A 20,214-nucleotide genomic window follows, 5' to 3' on the forward strand; every position below is an offset into this window, starting at 1 on the left:
CCATTAAACAATGATTTAAAGCAGATGGTAAAAGAAATCCCCCCCCCCCTTTTTAGCATAGACACCTGTTGATTATTTAATACAACAAGCTGTTTGCAGACCATTGGTCTCATAATAAATACTGAGACCTACACTACTGGTATACAGAATTTATTAAGCTTTTCACACATAGTAGAGCAGAGTTTCAATTGCATCTAAAGTGCTAACAAGCTCTAATCATCAAGATGGGTAGCATGTTCTTTTATAACAGTCAACACTTGTGTATTTTCAAGTGTGGTTTTCATAAGCTAATTTCTGCCGAAGTAAATCTAGCCATGCTTTTCAAAAAAAGCTTTAAGTTACTCCAAGCTTGGCAATTAACATTTGGCATAAACAATAACAAAATAATCACAACTTGATAAATAACAAATACAACATTGTAGGCCATAACCATACACAGCAGAAGGAAAGGTAGTGGTGATGTATAAGGAGCTGTTAGAATGAACAGAGCACCGTGGCCTCCACGCACATCCTTCCAGAGGCTCTGGTGCATTCAGCCCTGACACAGTGTTGGAAGCAGGAGGCAGTGTCTACAGAATTATTTAATAATTTCTAACACACTGAAAACATGTAAGTAGAAAATGAGCTGATTTTTATTAATGCATTAAATCCTCTGGAGTTATCACCAACCCCTTAGTATAAAAATTTTTTCAAATTATATTTGTTAGAAACCTCTGTGTGCTTTTTATTTTTAAATGGTGCTAAATGAATTAAATGAAGACAGGAATGTTTCCCCTAATGTGATTGATTTTAGCATTTTTGCCTCTAACTAAATCTAAAAAACTTTCCGGCTTTTGAACTGAGTATTTGATGAGTGTTCCTATATCCGCCTACTGATCATACAATCTGCTTGATTCAGAATGTCATTCTGTAGTTAACTCTGAAACTCAGACTTAATTTGGTGAAAAACAGGTTGATGTAAGTGGCATAAGACAGTGCACTGAAATGATTACTGTCACAAATGGTGAAAGGATGTGAGGGTTCCACTCTACTCCCTAAGGAGTTTGAATTACTGTACATATTGTCACTTACTAAACTATAACAAGTGGATGCACAGCTACTTAGTCTGGTGTCTTCAGACATCCAAGATATAAGACAACCTTACACCAAAACAATGGCTATGCAAAAACAATTTTTGTAGCTAGTAGTTCTTCTTTTGGAGGTAAAGAAAACTGTGCCAAGACTTTATATAACCAAGATTCAGAAAACTGAAAGGAATGATTTTAGTTAGGAATCAAATATACAGAGGTTCAAAAACAAGAAGAAAAAGAAAACCATATAGAAGACAAAGATCAAACTGACATCCCAGATCCAGAGCAATTTTGGAAAGTAGGAAAACCATGATGACAACCTGCTGCTTCTCCAATCATTCTAGTGAGGGTCCCCAGGTGCTACACGTGTTTTGGTAATGGTGCCCCCTAAACAATGGCCTGAAATGCACATCAAAGGTGTTTCCCAGGAACAGAGGTGAAGATATTTTTATTTTGTTCAACCCACAGACTATTTGGTCAAAGGAACATGTAAGGCTAAATAAAAGCACGTGGGGTGGTAATTCACAGCAATGAACGTTGACAAGATGTGCTTGCTCCGGCTGGCAGCATCTGGCAGTGGTGGCAGAACAGCGGCAGGGCCTCATGGGCCCTCCTGCGTCTGTTCTAGATGAGGCTCCGTGGCCGTAGCACTAGCATTGGCAGTAGAATTCAAGACGTCTCCGAAATCACCACCGGCAGGCTTGGTCCCCCCTACTTTGGACTTTTTAAAGAGTTCAGAAAGGGAAAGACATCATGAGACATACACTTTAGCTGACTCTGCATAAAGTAACACACATTTTACTTTGGAGAAAAATCAGGACCCCAGTAGCCCAGCGGTTAACTACATGCAGGGAGTTGAGTACTGTTGCTGTGTTCAGTACAGTTCAATAGAAAGTCACGCAGTCTTCCCTGCTGGAATACTCAGGTCGGTAAATTCTGACCCTCCTCCTCTCTTGCCTATGTGCTCATTGTTCTTCACAGGGCAATCTTTGTAGTCCACCAAATTGTGCATTTAGCCACACTCATTCACATATATGATGGACTCCAACAAAGGAAAGGAACGTGTATTTTCCCCAGTTACACTGTCAGATTTCTAACCTATTGCTACTTATAGAGTGTGGCCCAAGGACCTGCGGACTAGACGTCTCCTGGGGGCTTGTTAGAAATGCAGACTCTAGCCCCACCTGCCCACCTCCATCTACAGAACTGAAATCTGCACTTCGACAAGATCTCCAGGTGCTTCCGACACACCTGATCGTGTGAAGCACTACTCCAACTTATCTGGCCTGAAACTGTCAAAAAACACGTTTCAGTGAATAGATCTGCTTTACAATTGTATAGTATTCTATATGGTATTCTATGTTTTCAAAGCCCTTACACATATCACTTCATCCTCAACAACACTGATGTTTGCCTGATACATCTCATTATTGACCAACAGGACAGCAACTAACATTGAGAAACCAGTCAGTGACCAAGGATACAACTCACAGTGGGTTTAACTTGACTTTGCTCTCAGCTCACTCTTAACTGACTGCCCAGAGACTCATTAACAACTGGAATCTAGTTGAAACTTGCTTTCTCATTCTTTTTGGTCTCCCATCCAAAATCTTTGAAAAATGAGCATAACTTGTATCCACTGTGTATTTATTAAATTTATTAAGACACATTCCTTGGTCATAAGAAAATGTTAAGAGTCCTTAACAGTTCAATGTATCTAAAACTGAATTCTCTGGCACCTGGGAGTAAGCCCTGACCTGTCCCCATCTCGTTCCATATCAATCCATCACTACCTTTTTGTCCGTCGCTTCTAAATTCTAAACATCTCTCGACTTTGTCCCACTGACACTACCTTAATTCTCCATCAACTTTTGGCCAGGATTACAACTCCTAACGGTGTTTGGTTTTCCCTTCATAGGTAAACCAAAATGTAATTTTAAAATGATGCATTTAAAAATGAGGGACTCAATTCTGTACAACTAAATCTGAATATGTGTTTTTAAGTCAATTTATAGAAAATATTTAAGATATTCATCTTAATCCTTAAAAAATAGCCACCATCATTATCAGAATTAGTTAGGAAGAAATGAACATCTGGGCTTTGCACGAACTCTGTAGAGAAGGCTGGGCCGTGGATGGGAACCAAACCACGTTCCTGATGACATGATCCTCAGAGTGGATGACTTAATCGTTTGGAATATAATCCTGAAGCTAATACAATTTACAAGTTAATAAAGCTAATCATTATGGAAAAATGTCCACCTCTGCTGAAATTAAAGCAATAAAAAAATAAACAGTGAATCATCAACGATGATCATCATAGTATCATCATCATAAGAATGCCCAATAATTGAATACTGAACCAATTATCATCATCCATTATAAAGCATATGTAGGCATTCATTACACCTACTATTGTGAAAGAATACTAAATGATATAGGAAGATGTGTATGATGTATGGTTAATTCTTTTTAAAAATCATATGAGCAGTCATCTTGCAGACATAGCACTGTCTCTGGGTTGCAGGACCAATTTTTTTGTTTTTGTGCTTTTCTATATTGTTTTTAATTTTATACAATAAAATTTATACTAAATGTCTTCCAATTACAAAAGTATTTGAAGTGAATAATGCAAAAAAAAGCATTAGAAATTTCTAAAGTCTTTTTTTTAAATTATGAATCCTTACTGAGGACATTTTTGCATTTATCTTCAGATAGAGCAGGATAGAGAGAGGGAGGAAGAGAGAGAGAGAGAGAGAGACACATCGACTGGTTGCCACCCACACAACCCCAACTGAGGCCAGGGACAAACTGCAACCGAGGTACACGCCCTTAGCAGTAACCGAACCCAGGACTCTCTGGCCCGTGGGCCGAGGCTCTAACCACTGAGCAAAACCGGCCAGGGCTAAAGTATTAATTTTTTAAATTATACATTTCTTTTCAGCATTTAGAATGCTACCATGCTACAACATACACTCGAAAAATTGATTAAGATTGATCAACTTAACTATCCATTAATAATGTAAAGAATAGCTCTGCCAGTGTGGCACAGTGGCTGAGCGCTGACCCATGCACCAAGAGGTCACCGGTTTGATTCCTGGTCAGGGCACATGCCCGGTTGTGGGCCAGATCCTTGGTGGGGGGCATGCAGGAGGCAGCCAATTGATGTTCTCTCTCACCGATGTTTCCTTCTCTCTCTCCCTCCCTCTCTCTCTAAAATCAATAAAGAAAAAAATGTAAAGAATAGAGTTATTCATGTTCTTTAAATATTTTAGAAAGAAACAGTAATTTGAATGATTTGCCCACACCACAGAGAGTTCAGGCAGCAAACAAGATAACACAAAGACTATGTTCACCTCTCTACTTGCCTTTAAGTTTTCAACCTTCTCTTCAAATGATTTGAAAGTTGGGGAGTTTCTATGGAGAGAAAATAAAAATAAATAGTAAAATCATGAACACTGAACATTTGAAAACATCATTAGTTGACTGCACTTCCCTTAGCCATTACTCTCAGCAAAAGGACAGACAGCTTTATCCCACAGGTGTGCCGGCATACAAAGATTTCTACAATGATGCTTCTGATCCCATGAACAGAGCCAGTCTTAGACATATAAATATACAGTCAAGTGCCTATGTGACGAGGAAGCAAGTCAGGCAACACATCCATTCTGTCACTTCCCCAACCAACGTGTCACTGTTAGGTCCGTCTAATTTTGGTTAAGGTACCATGCTCTAGAACTCATGTTTACGTTCTCATGTTGCCGGGCACACTTTCTATGTGAACCCACATCACCAAACAGGACAAACAGACCAGAGGAGGTTCCATAACAGTGATCGGCTTCTCAGGGAGCTTCGTACTAGATGGGAAAGGAGAGACCAGAAGGAAGGAAGGAAGGAAGGAGCCTAGAAGCCTGGCTCGGCCTCTTCACAAAGCTGCCCCACAGGCAGAAGCTCTGAGCCCAGGGAGAGCCTCCCCCTCACTTTCACGTCCGTCCTCATTGATCGAGGAGGGTCCCAGTGCCTAGGTCGCTCCCATAGGAGTGTCTGAAGCGTTTATACTATCCACCCGACCTCGACTATCCTTCCTGCTACCAACATGAAGAAGGTGAGGATGGAAACAGGGCTTCCCCCCGCCCCCAGTGGTGATGGGCAGCCATTCCCAAAGTGTGGTCCCCAGACCAGCTGTATCAGTAGCTCTGTGCAATCTATTCGCAATGCTGGTTCTCAGGTCCCACCCTGGGCAGACAAAATCAGAAACTCTAGGTGGGGGGGGGGGGGTTGATAACCAGGTGCTTTCAACATGCCCTCCAGGTGGTTCTGTTGTCCAAACAGACTGTTGGAGATGCTCTGCCTGCCTCCTGAGGGAGGTAGACAACATCATAACATGTACAACTACAAGTGCGCCCTGATGAAAGAGGACAGAAGAATTAAATCAAGGTGGCTCCAAAGGTCATGGTAAGATGAGGGACTCAGAAATGGGAGGATGGAGAAGGGGGAGTGTGACTCAGCTGCTGTGGAGAGAAGTCTGGGGCACCACCGTCCGTGGAAAGGGAGGGCTTATTCAACGAGTCGTGGTCATGTTTTCAATATAACAGACTTCATATAAGAAACAACCAATTTACAACATAAAACAGAATTAATACAGTAAATCACTTTTTTAAATCACAACATTTAATGGAGCTCTCGAACCCAACCTATCGCGCTAGGAGGAGCAGCTGAGAACGGATGCAGGGTCTAAACCGGCAGCTTGTTAGGGTAGAACTAGTTCCCATTTCAGGAAGTTCAAGGAAATGGTCTCAATAAAGAATGACAAGGCAGAAGACCAACAACATTCTGTAAAGACATACTTTACCTCATAGCAGGCATGCTAATTGAATGTTGAATGGAGCGTATACTAAGGCAGCATTAAAAAGAGACAGAAATGAAGTTAGTACAGTGGTGATTAGACCTGATAAAATAAACAAATGTGCTTCCTAGAAGCTTGTTCTTTTGGCACCATGAAGAATTACCTGCTTTTTGAGGTGGAGGGGGTCAAAGTTATTCCAACATAATTTAATTTTATTCCTGAGCCCATTTAACCCCGGGAGTTAGCAGAGCTAACAATTCAATCTTGCCTTTTTACAGCACATTGGAAACTGTAAAGTCCTTTCACCTGTGTCCGTTGGGCATCGAGTGTCAGGCTCAGAAGTTAAATGATTTACCCAAGGTCACAGCAGAATCAAAAATGAAACTCGGGTCGTTTGGAATCCCAATTTAATGTTCACCACCTCCCCTCAAAAAATGGTGCACACACAAATAGGTACACACACACACACACACACACACACACACACACACACACACACACGCCAGGCCTGGGGAGGGCTCTTCAGCCGTCTTTCTTCTACATGTTTGTTACCAGAAAAGGAAGTTAAAAATGACTTGCCGCCCTGGCCGGTTTGGCTCAGAGGTTAGAGCATCGGCCCGCGGTCCAGAGACCCAGGTTCAGTTCCTGCTAAGGGCACGTACTTCAGTTGCAGTTTGTCTCCAGCCCTGGTTGGGGTCGTGCGGGAGGCAGCCACTCGATGTGTCCCTTTCACGTAGATGTTTCTCTCTCTCTCTCTCTCTCTCTCTCTCTCTCTCTCTCTCTCCTCCTCCTCCTCTCTCTCCCTCCCACTCTATCTGAACAAAAATGGAAAATTGTCCTCGGGTGAAGATTAAAAAAAAAAGAAAAAAAAAGAGTTACCTATTTGATGACGTTAAGTGACTTTCATATGCCTCCTTGGTAGTAGTCCTATCAGTTTTCTAATAAGAGACACTTGTACTTCATCCCAATTAAACTAAATGTTCTTAATGGGCCCTGTTGGATTAGGACCAACTTCTTACTTAAGGGCAATGCAGTTCACTGACCGCTCTCAGCCATCTGCCATAGAGGCCACCTCACAAGATGAAGTCCCTTCATTCCTGGGTGCACAAAGCCACTGTATCTTGCTGATACTGCTACTATACTTAGAATACTCTGATCACAGACACGGCATTTATGGTCAATAACTTCCTTTGGGTAAGTCGATGGTCCAAAGTATTCTCTATTCTTTTTCAATCTTGTGTGTGTTTATGATTTAATTTTCTCAAAGACTTGGTTGTTACAAGTGACAATGTGTTTCAAGTGTAGCTCCCCAAATCTAGTTTTGCATGATTATGTAATAACATGCAGCATGATCCTGAGACAAATCAAGGCATACTAGCAGTGGTGGAGTCAAGAGAATCCTATTTAATGTTTCCATAACACAGGAAAAGAGCCACACAGCTCAGCACCCTCTCTATCCTGTAATGGTGGGAATCTATTCAGGGAGGGATTTGCTCCTTCTTTTCCTGCTTAATACTGGTTCCATATTTCAAGGACCGAGATGAATCAAAATCATCCTTCTTAGTTTACAACACTCCAGATGTCGCCAGCCCTTCCTTGGACCCTAAAGAAGCTGTCTACGTGTTTCTATGAAGAAGCATACATGTAAAAAAAAAAAAGAAAAAGAAAAAGAAATGTCCTTTGGAAATAAAGACAAAGTTAATTAACACGTCCCCTTAAATATATAAAAAATACTTGATGAATGCAGCTACTGAATTATTATAGTGTGCTATTAATAACACTAAACTCAATGTTCAACACCAGAACCAAGGGGAATAAGAAGGCTGCAGTTTCTCTCAAAACATTAGGAAGCTGAGTCAGTGCTGACCATGCCTGTGTAGGAACAAAGCAAACAGGAGAGGGGTGGACACAAACACACCACCTGGGGGAAAGCTGGCTGCCCCAGAGGGCCTCCCAGATACCACTCATCACCACGTCCCCTGTCCCATTTCCCACGTCTGCCCCCAACCTTGCTGCACCTAATTCTTATGGCATCAGGACCAGATCTCTACTCCTCCTCCTTCTCTTCCTCCTCCCCCTCAAACACCCCCTTCTTCTCCTTACACACCCACCCAGGGCTTAAGACACATATCCAAACCCCAAGTGCTAATTGATTGACAGCATAAAATAAAAACTGTTGCTGAGTCTAACAATTCCATTCAGCAAAATATCCACAACTCCTTCGGAGAGAGAGATCATGGCCACCCATCTGCTGGGGAAGCATGGGCCAGAACAAAGGGGAGTTAACAGGATGAACCAACCACTTCCAGGGCCTCCTGCACCCAGAAAATGCCTTGCTGCTGCCAGTGAAACACTCGAATCTACCCCAGCGCCCTCTCCTCCCATGGTTCTCAGGGGCACGTGGCAGGCTGTGCCTCTGTGACTCACGGGTTTAAAAGATGTGGTTTTCTGCCCTGGCCGGTTTGGCTCAGTGGTTAGAGTGTCAGCCTGCAAACCAGAGGGACCTGGGTTCGGTTCCCACTAAGGGCATGTCCCTCGAATGCAGTTTGTCCCCAGCCCCGTTTGGGGTCGTGTGGGTGGCCGCCACTCGATGTGTCTCTCTCACATCGATGTTTCCCTCTCTCTCTTCCTCCCTCTCTCCTTCCCGCTCTATCTGAAGATAAATGCAAAAGTGTCCTCGGGTGAGGATAAAAAAATATTTTCTATTATATATGAACACATTAAGTCAAGTTACAATCAGGACTTCTTGGCCTAGAAATTATTTTTTAAGAGACTTTCCCCAGGTTTTAATCTGTAAGAGTTAATTATAAAATTTAGCTTTCAAAAAATAATCTCATTTCTCTCATTTCCAAGTTTTCATCAAAAGCCTTACTTTAACGTCCACGAATTGCTATGCAATAGAGTATTCACTGAAAACAGGACTGAAAATGGTAGAGAATATAATCTCAATTATGTGTTTTGTAAATGAGGAGCTGGAGAGAAGCAGCGACCCTGGGCGACTTTCCAGAGGATCAATGAGAGGACACACGGGGCTCCACCTGGTGGGCCCTTGGTCCACCTTTTTAAAGGGACAGTGAAAAAACAGTGCTCACAGTCATGAAACGTCACTTCGCACCAGCACTTTCACATTTTTATATGTGTGTCCATATCACATCTCACATTGTTTTGTAACCAGGTGGTAACAGGGCTCTCCCATTCCCAACTCCTTGCCAGACCCCTCTTGCTTCCCCAGCTCCATCCACTCCAGGATTTGAAGGTCTTTCCAAACAAGAACCACGTCGTTGATGGTTATGCTTTGGACCTGCCCCTGCAGCCTCTCTGATGTTAGCAGGATGGATGATGGGACAGAATACGTCTTCACACAACTCACATGACTTCAGATAAAACTCTCTTAACATCGGCCTGGAGCTCTTAGGCCATTCTTGATTGAACATCAAAGACACAGAATCCCCTCCTATTACTGACTTCTTTGTTTAAGCACAATTTGAGCAGTTCAGTATTTAGAGTTGATTTATCCCTATGATTTACTCTGACCTCCAGGGTTAAGTGCCCCTAGGACAGAAAGGCCTCAGCCATAAGTACCTGTTTGCCTGAGAAGACAAACAGCTAGAGAGCGAGTGACTGAGGAGACAGTTCTTTTGAATAGCACAGAGGTGGCGACTACTCACGGTCCTCCAGCCTACACTCTGAACACCCTCCTCCACCCTGGTTTTCTCTGACTACTAACTGTATCAACAGTCTGTATGGGAGAGACGGGGAGGTCTGCTCAGCATCCCTAAGGTTCCTTCTAGAAGGCATGGTTTGGCCTGACATCTTTTTGATGGGCTTTCCTTTTCGGCCTAATAGACTTTACTTTCCCTTTTACAACTGTGAAATGTCCTTGTGTGCACAGTTAAAGAATAAAACGACAGTGAAGAAATAATAAATAGTAAAAATTATACGCTAGTAAAACAGGTACTAAAAAGTACTGAGTAATAGTGTATTTTTTCTCATATACATTTTACCATAGACATACTTTATCTTATATATATATATATATATATACACATCACCATACATATAAAACACATTCAGAGTAAGCTGTATGAGACAGAGGACTACCGGCGTGAGCCAGTCCATTACAAATGCACAATGGGACCAGGTGAAGGACCCATTGTTACAAGAGCACTGAAGAAACGAAAGTGTCAAAAACAAACAAAGCCAGACATTACAAGGGAGGAATTCTGCATGCCATGGTAGAGATGCTTCTTTTGTTTAAACAGTAAAAAAGAAATGTCAAAATCATTTTCACAGGCCTTGAACCACAGTGTCAAATTTTTCTTTTAATTTATCCATGACCCATGGTACACAAGAAACCCTCCCTTTAAAAAAACAAAAACAGGAACAGCACCAGAGAGAAAAAGATTCCAAATGCAAGAAAATCAGGTAGTGGACAAACACGACCATCCACGGCGGCATCATCATCTAAGGAAGCACACTGTGGCAAACCACCTGTGAGCTGCAGCGAGGGCTCAGATGCCCCTTACCTAAAGGAGTGTGAAAAGGCCTGCAATCTGCAAGAAGCCAGAGTAAGCATTAAAAAGAAAGGAAGTTCGGGTAAATCTAAGAATGAAGTCACCCACTTTTTTACCGTCGCGTAAGGTTTGAACTGGGTTCTGAAATGCTGCACCGCTGAGTCGGCACACAGTGACAGGAGAGCAAGAGAAATGTCTATGTCCTTGTCCCCAGGGCTCAAGAATGTCGCGTTCATGACATTGTGCTTCGAACGACGGCAGAACAAACACCAAGAGCAAGTTGTCTGGTGTTTGGGGCACAAAGTCTAATACAAGTTGCCTAACTTGTTCAGCCAACAAAATTCTGGTTGTAAAATCTCCTTTCCCCACAAATGAAAAGCACAAAGTCATGCAATCTGAGGGTTTTGTTTTGAACACACATCGTTCATGCCAGCTGAAGCGCAGCCAGTTGAAATCACGTCTGTCTCTGTCCCAACCCACGTGGGGCACACACGGGAAGCAGGTTTATCAAAATAGCCAGGAAAATTCTGCAGACTCAACTGAAACAGGAATGCAAAATAAAAAGTAACAACGCAAAATCAAGATTCGGGCTAAGCAGAAGCGTGGACGTGGCTTTCAAATGACTGCAAACAGCGCACAGGTGAGTGTGGGAGGGTGCCACGGAGGTGTGAAAACGTACCATGGAGAAGACAAGGTGGGTCCTGGACTCACCCCCAGGGACACGCCAGGCTCGGCCCACGACCACAGTTTGCAACCACAAGAGGCCTACTTACCCCGTATGACCAGGACGGACTCAAAGGACAAAAGTTCACAACCAGAATTGCTCAAAACTTTAAATAAATTCATAAGGTGATCATTTTGAACCCGATGCCTAAATGTTAGACAGCTAGGCCTGAGGGACCTGAGACAATGTTTCAGGCCCTGGTTTGAAAGTGTACCTGCCCACCCTGGACAGAATCCAGTTTCACCCAGAAGCAGAGCCGGGACACTGAGGCAACCACAGCCTCAGCCACAGAATAAGCAAGAGAAAAACAGGACATACTTGACGTCTTCCAGCTTCTTGGTGATGACTGAGCCCACAGATGCAAAAGCAGCTGACGCCTTCTGTCCAGCTTGAGACAAGGTTTCAGAAGTCTTTTTGTATCTATATCAAATTATACAAAACAGAGCACAGAAAAGTAAGCTAACCATTTTTTCTAGAAGATCTAAAATCCTTCCCAACCACCAGGTTGGCATCATCACAGCATTTAAATCCTTTACCATCACTTTAGGCACAGCCTTCTGCGTTTTCCCAGGACAGCTGGACAGAGAGAGGTCTGGGAAGGGCCAAGGCAGTTAGGGTAAGGGCTAGAAACAGTCCCAAAGAAACAATGAAAATGAACCAGAGGCTGAAAGAAATGGCACCTCTTTTTCCTTGCTTTTGCCAGGTAAGCCAAACAAAACAAAAATGAAATCAATTCCGTGCAAGTCTTTTACAAGTTTATCTCCTAAAAATGGGCCAGAAGCAAGGTCAGGCATACATGCACTTCATTACCCGAGTGAACTGAATGAGCATAAGAACTTTTGCAATGTTGCATGGCTGCAGAGCTACCAAACAAGGGCTTGTGGACTCCCAACGAGGACCTAAAGGTACGATATTTAAAATAACTGACACTTGAGTGTAATGTTTGCTGGGACACAGAGGTATGATTCACCACCTCCCTCTTCTCATCTCCCCAGGGATTAGCAAAACGGGGGGTGGGGGGATATGGTACCTACAGCAAAGGGGTCCAGAACCCACATTATAGAAAAGAATGACCCCTCGCCCTGGCCAGTTTGGCTCAGTAGTTAAAGCATCAGCCCATGGACTGAAGGGTCGAGGGTTCAATTCCAGTCAAGGGCACGTACCTGGGTTGCAGGTTCAATCCTGGCCCTGGTCAGGGTCGTGCAGGAGGCAACCAATCAATGTGTCTCTCTCATGTCAATGTTTCTCTCTCTCTCTCCCCCCCTGCTTCCCTCCCTTCTACTCTCTCTAAAAATCAATGGAAAAATATCCTTGGGTGAGGAAAAGGAAAAGGAAAAGGAAAAGGATAAGAAAAAGGAAAAGGAAAAGGGAAGGGAAAGAAAAGAAAAGAAAAGAAAAGAAAAGAAAAGAAAAGAAAAGAAAAGAAAAGAAAAGAAAAGAAAAGAAAAGAAAAGAAAAGAAAAGAAAAGAAAAGAAAAGAAAGGAATGACCCTTTCGAGATCACTATGAAAACAAACGCAGTTTAACAGTTTCCCGTGTGTCCTCTCACTACCTCCATGTACAGGTAGAAAGTGGACCACAGGGGTGGGCACCCTAGTGTGGTCATATCAAATGCACTGCTGTCACCAGCTCAGCAGATGGACTGAATACAGACGACAGAACACACAGCTCGGAATCTGCTACTGATGCATGCTCCTCCTCGTGCAGGGAAACAATGCATTACGCGATCAAAAAGACTAAAGATTAAGGGGTGAGCCTCTGTCACCAGCACATGTCAGAAATGGTCCCCCAAAAATCTCATGCTAAGTAGAGAGCAGGAAAAGGAGACCAGTCAAATCCTGCCTCCACTTTCGATAGGCATGTGACCCCAGAACTTACCCAGTCCTGTCTCCTTATCCAGGGTTATCTCCCACCCACTCTACCCCATTATTCTGAGAACTAAATGGCATGTGCCTATCTGGCTAGTCAATATCTGACCCTTTTGTGGTTTAAACTTTATTTCTTTATTTATTTCTGGTTTTCTTTCTAGTCCCTAGAACAGTGTGGAAGGCCAATGTTAGAGGAGAGTCCGGTACACTTGAGAATCAGGGGTAAAGTGCCCTGTTTAGTACAAAGAAAAGTTGCAGAGTCATCCTCACTGCCTTTCTTTCTACTCCCTTCTCCGGACGAAAGGAGCAAAGGCATCCTTTAGAGTCTCTAGACAAGTGTGTGGTCAGGGGGACCTACGCAGGCGTTTCGGTCACATCTTGCCACCCTTTGGCAATGTTTTGTTTGAACTCCTGGAGTGAACTGATCCCAAGTTTCCGCTTGATCTCCGCCACGTGCTTCTCTTTGGCTGCTAACACCTGAGAGAGAGTCTGGATCTCCTCTTCTACCTGCAAGGAAGCGGTTGGGGTAAGAACACAGCAAGGCCACTTGGTAAATTCAGATTATTAGTGCAAAACCATACTCAAAATTATCAAGGCATCCTGAAACATTTTTTATTCATTTATCTGTTTCCTTAAAAAAATGATACAGAACGTGTTGTTACGTAAACTGGTTACATGCTCATCTCTCCTGAAGGGCTTCTCTTTTCTCTGCTACATATTTCCATGTGGAGTTGTCCTTAACCCTCTGCCCTGTCCCTATACGTCCTCACTCAGCTGTCTCATGGAGGCTTTGGACTCAAATCTCTACACAGATAATATTCAAAGTATTCTAACATCCTCTCTCCTGACCTCTGGGCCACATTTCCTGCTGGACATCTCTACTTGAATGCCCATAGAAACTCATAGCCAAGGGTAGAGCAAAGTCACTGACGAAGACAAAAACCCAAGTGTATAAGATGTGGGAAGATCCCTTAAAAGACATCCACTAGCACCCCTCTCATCCATTTCCTCCTTCTCACTCTACTTTCCAGACCGCTTTACCCACATATAGCTTCGCTCATGTAAAAACAAAGTGACACCTCTCTCTTCTATCTGCTCTCCCCTACTCTAGGACGAGTGAATGCACATTGCTTTCTCTCCCCTGCAACTATCAGGTATAACCACGTGTTGGAAAAACAAATGACGCTATATTTTAAGTGCAACGCAGGAAGTTCTGGGAGGAATGCTCTTTCACCTTTGCAAGCTCTCTCCTTAGCTCCTCTTGCTCCTCCTGGGACAGGGTCTCCGTGGTATCGATCGTGGCAGCAGCATCTTCTCCAGCCTCGGGCACTGGGTCTGTTCTCAGCAGACCTTGTTGGGAGTTACAAAAAAAGTCTGTAAGACATGGAAGCTAAGTTCAATCTCCACTGTCCCAGCCAGAATCAAGCCAATGAGGTTAGATCCACGTATCATCTGTCTGCACCTCCATCCGACCTAGCTCCCCGAGAAAGGACCACAGGAGACTCGGTGCTGACCACTAAAAGCCACCAGCTTAGACTTCGCCAAAATACGAATTTAGAAAACAGCATTCTCCCAGCTTCTGTTCATGTCCACAGTCACAATACAGTCCCTGCAAAGCAGAGTCGTCACGAGGCCAGGAATGGGACCTTGGCAAGGCTTGAAATGCTAAACCAGTGATTCAGCACGGCCAGTAAGTCACAGGAAGCAAGGGGGGAGCCCTAGGTAGCTTTAGCTTCCTCTGGTTGTCAGACCCAACACTGAACAACCTCAGGGAGGGAGAAATGCTGAGCAGACTCAGTGCCTGAAGAAGCTTTATTCTGTTTCTTTCTACTAAGTAGTAGAAAACACCGGTTTATAGCTTTTTAAAAATATATACTTGCTACACAATCTATTGTGTAGAGATATATATATGCAAAAGTGGGTTTACAATTGTATGAAAAACAGACTTTATTCTTGTATTACTTATTAATTACTGTATTATTTTCCAAAAGAACTGTAAACCTACTTTTGCCCCACCCTGTACATACATACATATATATATACACACACATATATACGTGTGTGTGTGTGTGTGTATAAAATCCAGATACCCTTAGAAAATTCCTGATGTGTATATTCAGAGAAAAGACCAACACCCATGTAAAGACTCTCCACATTATTTAAAAGCAACCCCAATGATGCCCATTCCCCTGGAACACAGCCAGTGTCTGCCCATCCATCAGAAAGAACTCAGTATTTCCAATATTTCTAGAGAACCCAGGGAGGCAGCTGCCTCCCAGTACCTCTATCCTCTCCTCTGCCCACCCAACCATGTCTAGGATTAGGGTAAGGCCCCCACACCCTGGGTGTAAAATATAAGGGGACACCAAAACATTCAATATGAATAATTTAAATATTTTAATGTAATCATTTGTGAAAAAAATCAAAGTTAATTCAAAGAATCCAAGATGAACAAAATACCCAAATTTTAGCTCAGCTGGTATGGCTCATTAGTTGAGGGTCAACCCATGAACCAAGAGGTTGCCAGTTCAATTCCTGGTCAGGGCTCATGCCCAGGTTGTGGGTCCAATCCCCAGTAGAGGGCATGCAGGAAGCGGCCAATCAATGCTCTCTCATCTATGTTTCTGCCTCTCTCTCCCTCTCCCTTCCTTTCTCTCTCTCAAATCAATAAAGAAAAAAAAAAATACCCACATTTTAAATCAACAGGCTCAATTGTGCTGATTTTTCTTTTCCCACAGGCTCCAAAATAGCTTTGCTGTTCCTGGTCTGCTCTTCAAATTTTTAATATTTTCTTCAACATGGGTTTCTTTACACTACTTTTATTTATTTTTCCTTTATTGATTTTAGAGAGAGGAAATGAGAGGGAGAGACAGAAACATCGATGAGAGAGAACATCGACTGGCTGCCTCCTGCATGCTCCCCACTGGGGATCAGGCCCACAACCTGGGCATGTGCCCTGACCGGGAATCGAACCAGCGACCTCTTGGTGCATGGGTCGATGCTCAACCACTGAGCCATACGCGCCGGGATACACTACTTTTAAATTTTTCAACTACCTTGTTAATATATTATTTGATTTCTGAGTGTCTGGGTATCCCCTTAAATTCGACACCCGTGTCACAGTCGGGCCCATCCGTTCCCATCTCACAGGTTTGTGTTCTTGTAGTCCCCCACAGCTGCAGATGTTTTTATGTAGGGGACCAGGGGAAGGTGCCCCTCTTCATGCCAGTGAGCATTACAGACACCAGGACTGTCCCCCACATCCTGTTCTGAGAAATGCCCGCTCAGCCACAGCAGTTCTGTGGCACCGCCCGGAGCACGACGCCAGCGCAGATGACGGACTAGCAGCCAGGCAGGCAGGAGGAAGGAAGAATGCCATGCCTGTTCAACAGGAGCCAGCGCCGTGGCCCACCTAAGAGGAGTAGCCGGATCAATGACATAACATGTACGCACATCCTGTAAAAAGTACAAAGACACTTGCTACATAGCCTATTGTATATTAACTGCATAATGGTAGTAATTAAAATAACATTAATCACTAGTATAACAGTATCAAAACAGTGCCCACCTGAAGGGTGTTTACAGAATTGTTAAAGGCATCAAAGTGATACGAATAAAGCCATTTGAAACCACACACTGAGGCAGCAAACAGACCAGAATTGAGCCCTCCCCCGCAGAACCAACATAGGGCAAGTACAATCAGTGCTGGTAAGGCCCAAAGAACAATGGCTTCTGTAGGTTCCCTCTGAAATAGCTTCGAACAGGCGGCCTGAGTAATATTTCTATGATAGAAGTCTGATCATGTCACTCCCCAGCTTAAAATCCTGTGGTTTTCAGGACAAAATTCAACCCTGTAGTTCAGCACACAGGCTGTAGTGGGCCCATCCCCTGCTATATGGCAGCGGCACCTCGGACTCCCCCTCCAGATGATTCAAACTTTGGGAAGGAGCTGTGCGATGTACTGTGGGAAACCATTAAGGGGGTCCGTGCGTGCTCGCAAACTTATCCCGATGCCAGGCTATGTTACAAAGGAGCATGAGATTGAAATGGGAGACAAGCATACAGGTAGCAATCACACAGGCAATATAGGAAGAACCATAGAACGTTCCTTATAAACATTATTTGTTTTTAATGTTTTGCTGGGACCTTTCAAGTTCTCCAACTAGAACAAGACCCCTCTCAAAGCCCTAAACTCAGATGCTAAACCATGCCTTAAATAACAGACTCCTTCGTACATTTTAATAAATAGCATTTTACAAATCTACCTAAGAAGGGAACTGCAGTATCTGATTACTAACAATATTTTATGCATAGCCACCCAACTCCAAAAAGAATCTAAGGGAATTCTAATACTACACAAGTATCCAGAGTACCAGGGGAAAACAATGTCTCAGAAAATGGGGTCATGGGGTTGCCCACAGTTGTCTTCAGGACCTCCAAGATGACCTTGAGATTTTATATTGAGAATCTTTGCAAGTTAGCACGTAACTTCATGTTCTGCTTTTTCCACATTAGCCTGCAGATGGCAGCAAATTATCAACATTATAACATTATAATTTAAAAGTGAGGTTTCTACTGGAGGGAAATAATGGAAAATAAAGGACATTAAGGAGAACAGAATGATAAACATTGAGATCACAGTTGCGACTTGGGAAAATTATTAACAACCACAGCCACCACAGAGTGCATGCTATCCACACCAGCATCTGAGCTGAGCAGTCTGAATGTGTGACATCATTCACGGGCAACACACACAGAAGGTGGGATCACCCTTACCATTTGCAGATAAGGCACCTGACGCTTAGTTCACCTGCCCATGATCACATCTGAAAACATGGTGCGGTTAGGGTTTGAAACCTAGATGGTTTGATTTGAAAGTACACGCTTCAATCACTGATTTCCAAAGTACAAATAAAGACAAGAATCAAGGCTAAAAGGTCAGACTTGGGAAGCCATCTAGAAGCAACAATAAATAAGACCCTGTATAGAGGAGCAGAACCTTGTACATTAGATCAAAAGCAATTGCTTCATCATGTCCAATACGCAGTTTCCCCAAACCTGCAAATCCCAATTGTGCCTTGGAAGTTTTTCTAGATATTACCCCATTTCCTCTACATTCAATAAGAGTGCAGTATCTATTGCAGAGAGGAAGTCTGGCTTTTGAAAGGAAAGATATTAATTTCTCACAACATGAAAGTTGGGAAATGGGAACATTTTAATAGATACATTACTCAAACCTGTCCGTAATTGATAAAATTCTTATTTGATGTTCCTCCTCAGAATCTGATGGAAAGCTGTTTTTAAAACGCAGAGAAGGAGGTCGAAATATGACAAATACTTTTTTGAGGTCAATTACACCAGCCAGCCAGGGAGATTTCCATGTTATCTCATAAAAAGTAAAAAAAAAAACGAACCTTACCACCCACACCCAGAGTGGTTTTTATTTCCATCGGGAAACTGAGGTCCTCTGAGGTTGGTAATCTGCCCAGTCACAGAAGTGAGCTTCAAACACAGGTCTTTTTGACTCTAAACTCTTCCTCCTTCACATACACTTATTCTTAGAGAAATTCCAATGAGCAAGGAAGTCAAAGGGCAAGTCCAGAGGGAAGCTGAGGGCAGAGGGCCAGGCTTTCTCCCCAGGATGTGAGAACGCAGGGGGATCCCTTGCTTGAAAGCCACAGGTACCCCGATCTAGCCCAAGTGACTGAATATTGGTGATCATTTGTTCTATTGGGTTATTCACATTTTAGCCACTTCCTTAATTCTTCTTCTAGTTGTGCAAAGAGACTGTCTGCCTGTCTTCAATTTCACCCAAGAGGTTCCCCTGGAGAGTTTGGGGCAGGAAAGCCTGGGGCCCCGAGACAGGCTGCTGGGTTGGGTGGCCAGACAAGAGCCCACTGCCCAGGGGCGATGCAGAAGGTGGACAGAGACCAGAGTTTTGTCCCCATCAAACCCTAAGACAGTTTTTCCTTTTGTATCTGTGAACTTGAGACACTCTGTACAACAGCCAGGTAAGCAGTCCTTGGGGCGGAGCTGTTTTACCACCACCTGTAACCAGGACTTAAAATTTGCAAAATGGGTGTGAGTGGCTTGGACAATCGCAGAAGAAACGTGTTTTGTGATTCATTCAATAAACAAAACAGACACGTGTTATTCCTAGTTGACAAGCAATTCAGGGAAGTTAGGGCTTGTGGAGATGTTTCCGGAAACCTCCCATTTATTTTTCTTTAAAAACGATGCACAGGAGTGTTATGGTCAATGTATGTGCCTAAATAAACCTAAAAGAATGTTCATGCGCATAAAATTAAAATTTTAAGTAAAAAAATGCACTTCTTTTGTTTAACTTGGAGAAAATTTTTCCCTTAATTAAACATAAAATAATAGTTCATCTTAAAATCTGTGATGTCTCCCAGACTATCAAGTCATGGGAACTGTAATATAATAAATTTGTTTTTTTAAGATTAAAAGCAAGGATAAAAACACTTCTGGGGTATCTCAGATGTGCTGAAACAGGATGCTTCAGACTTCGAGGAACTTGTTAGTAATTTGAGGAAAATGAAGTTCTTGGGTTCCCGGCTTCAGCGGGAATGTGAGGAGGGAGGAAAGTTTGGGAAGAACCAGGAAGGGAGAATATTTCAGTCATGAACACATCTCTACTTTTAGACTGTGCAGTCCTGATGTCACACCCTTATCTTTTCATCTCGGCACAGGGGCCGGAACAGAGCAAATGTTTCATGGGAACTGACTGACTGCTATGGATTTATTCAGTTTCTCTGTACGTTCCCACGAACAGCCACCTCCTCCCCATATGCTCCAAAAAAAATGTCAACGAGAGAAGGAAGCAAAGCCTTTTTATACAAATTTTGAACCTACAATTACAGTGAAGCTGTGATGGGGAATCTGGTGAGCACCTCCCTGCCCAGGTGCTATGGGTGCAGCCCATGCCCCCCGACATTGGTGCAGCCACCCCAACAATCCTTGACTTTTCGTCCAATGAAGACCAACTGCCTCTTTCTGTGATCAACTGAAACCTTCTCAGCACTGCCATCCAATTTTAGATCGGAAAAGAAGTTGCATCATTTATCGAATAAAGAAGAAACTGCCCTGGCCGGTTTGGTTCAGCAGTTAGAGCATCAGCCCTCAAGAGTCTCGGGTTTGATTCTAAGTCAAGGGCACACACCTGGGTTCAGGT

The 20,214-nt window shown here is 43.2% G+C and overlaps 1 protein-coding gene across 7 annotated transcripts in view; it reads right to left on the minus strand.

Annotated features, from left to right (window-relative positions):
- Positions 1–134: 134 nt before the first annotated feature.
- Positions 135–20,214, minus strand: part of TPD52 (tumor protein D52) — a 68,683-nt gene continuing 48,603 nt past the window's right edge. For 2 of the 7 annotated variants that reach the window (XM_036263766.1, XM_036263759.1), the window contains exons 2-8: positions 14,257–14,372; positions 13,381–13,529; positions 11,473–11,574; positions 10,443–10,469; positions 5,923–5,964; positions 4,427–4,487; positions 135–1,791 (exon numbers count right to left, since the gene is read on the minus strand). In XM_036263766.1, the coding sequence (XP_036119659.1) occupies positions 1,672–1,791; positions 4,427–4,487; positions 5,923–5,964; positions 10,443–10,469; positions 11,473–11,574; positions 13,381–13,529; positions 14,257–14,372 (617 nt within the window). In that variant the 3' untranslated portion in view covers positions 135–1,671. The remainder of the gene's footprint in view (positions 1,792–4,426; positions 4,488–5,922; positions 5,965–10,442; positions 10,470–11,472; positions 11,575–13,380; positions 13,530–14,256; positions 14,373–20,214) is intronic. The other 5 variants (XM_036263760.1, XM_036263761.1, XM_036263762.1 and 2 more) reach the window with 5 other exon arrangements.

This window comes from Molossus molossus, unplaced genomic scaffold (genome assembly GCF_014108415.1).
Source record: "Molossus molossus isolate mMolMol1 unplaced genomic scaffold, mMolMol1.p scaffold_m16_p_16, whole genome shotgun sequence".
In the NCBI taxonomy this organism is placed as follows: Eukaryota; Metazoa; Chordata; class Mammalia; order Chiroptera; family Molossidae; genus Molossus; species Molossus molossus.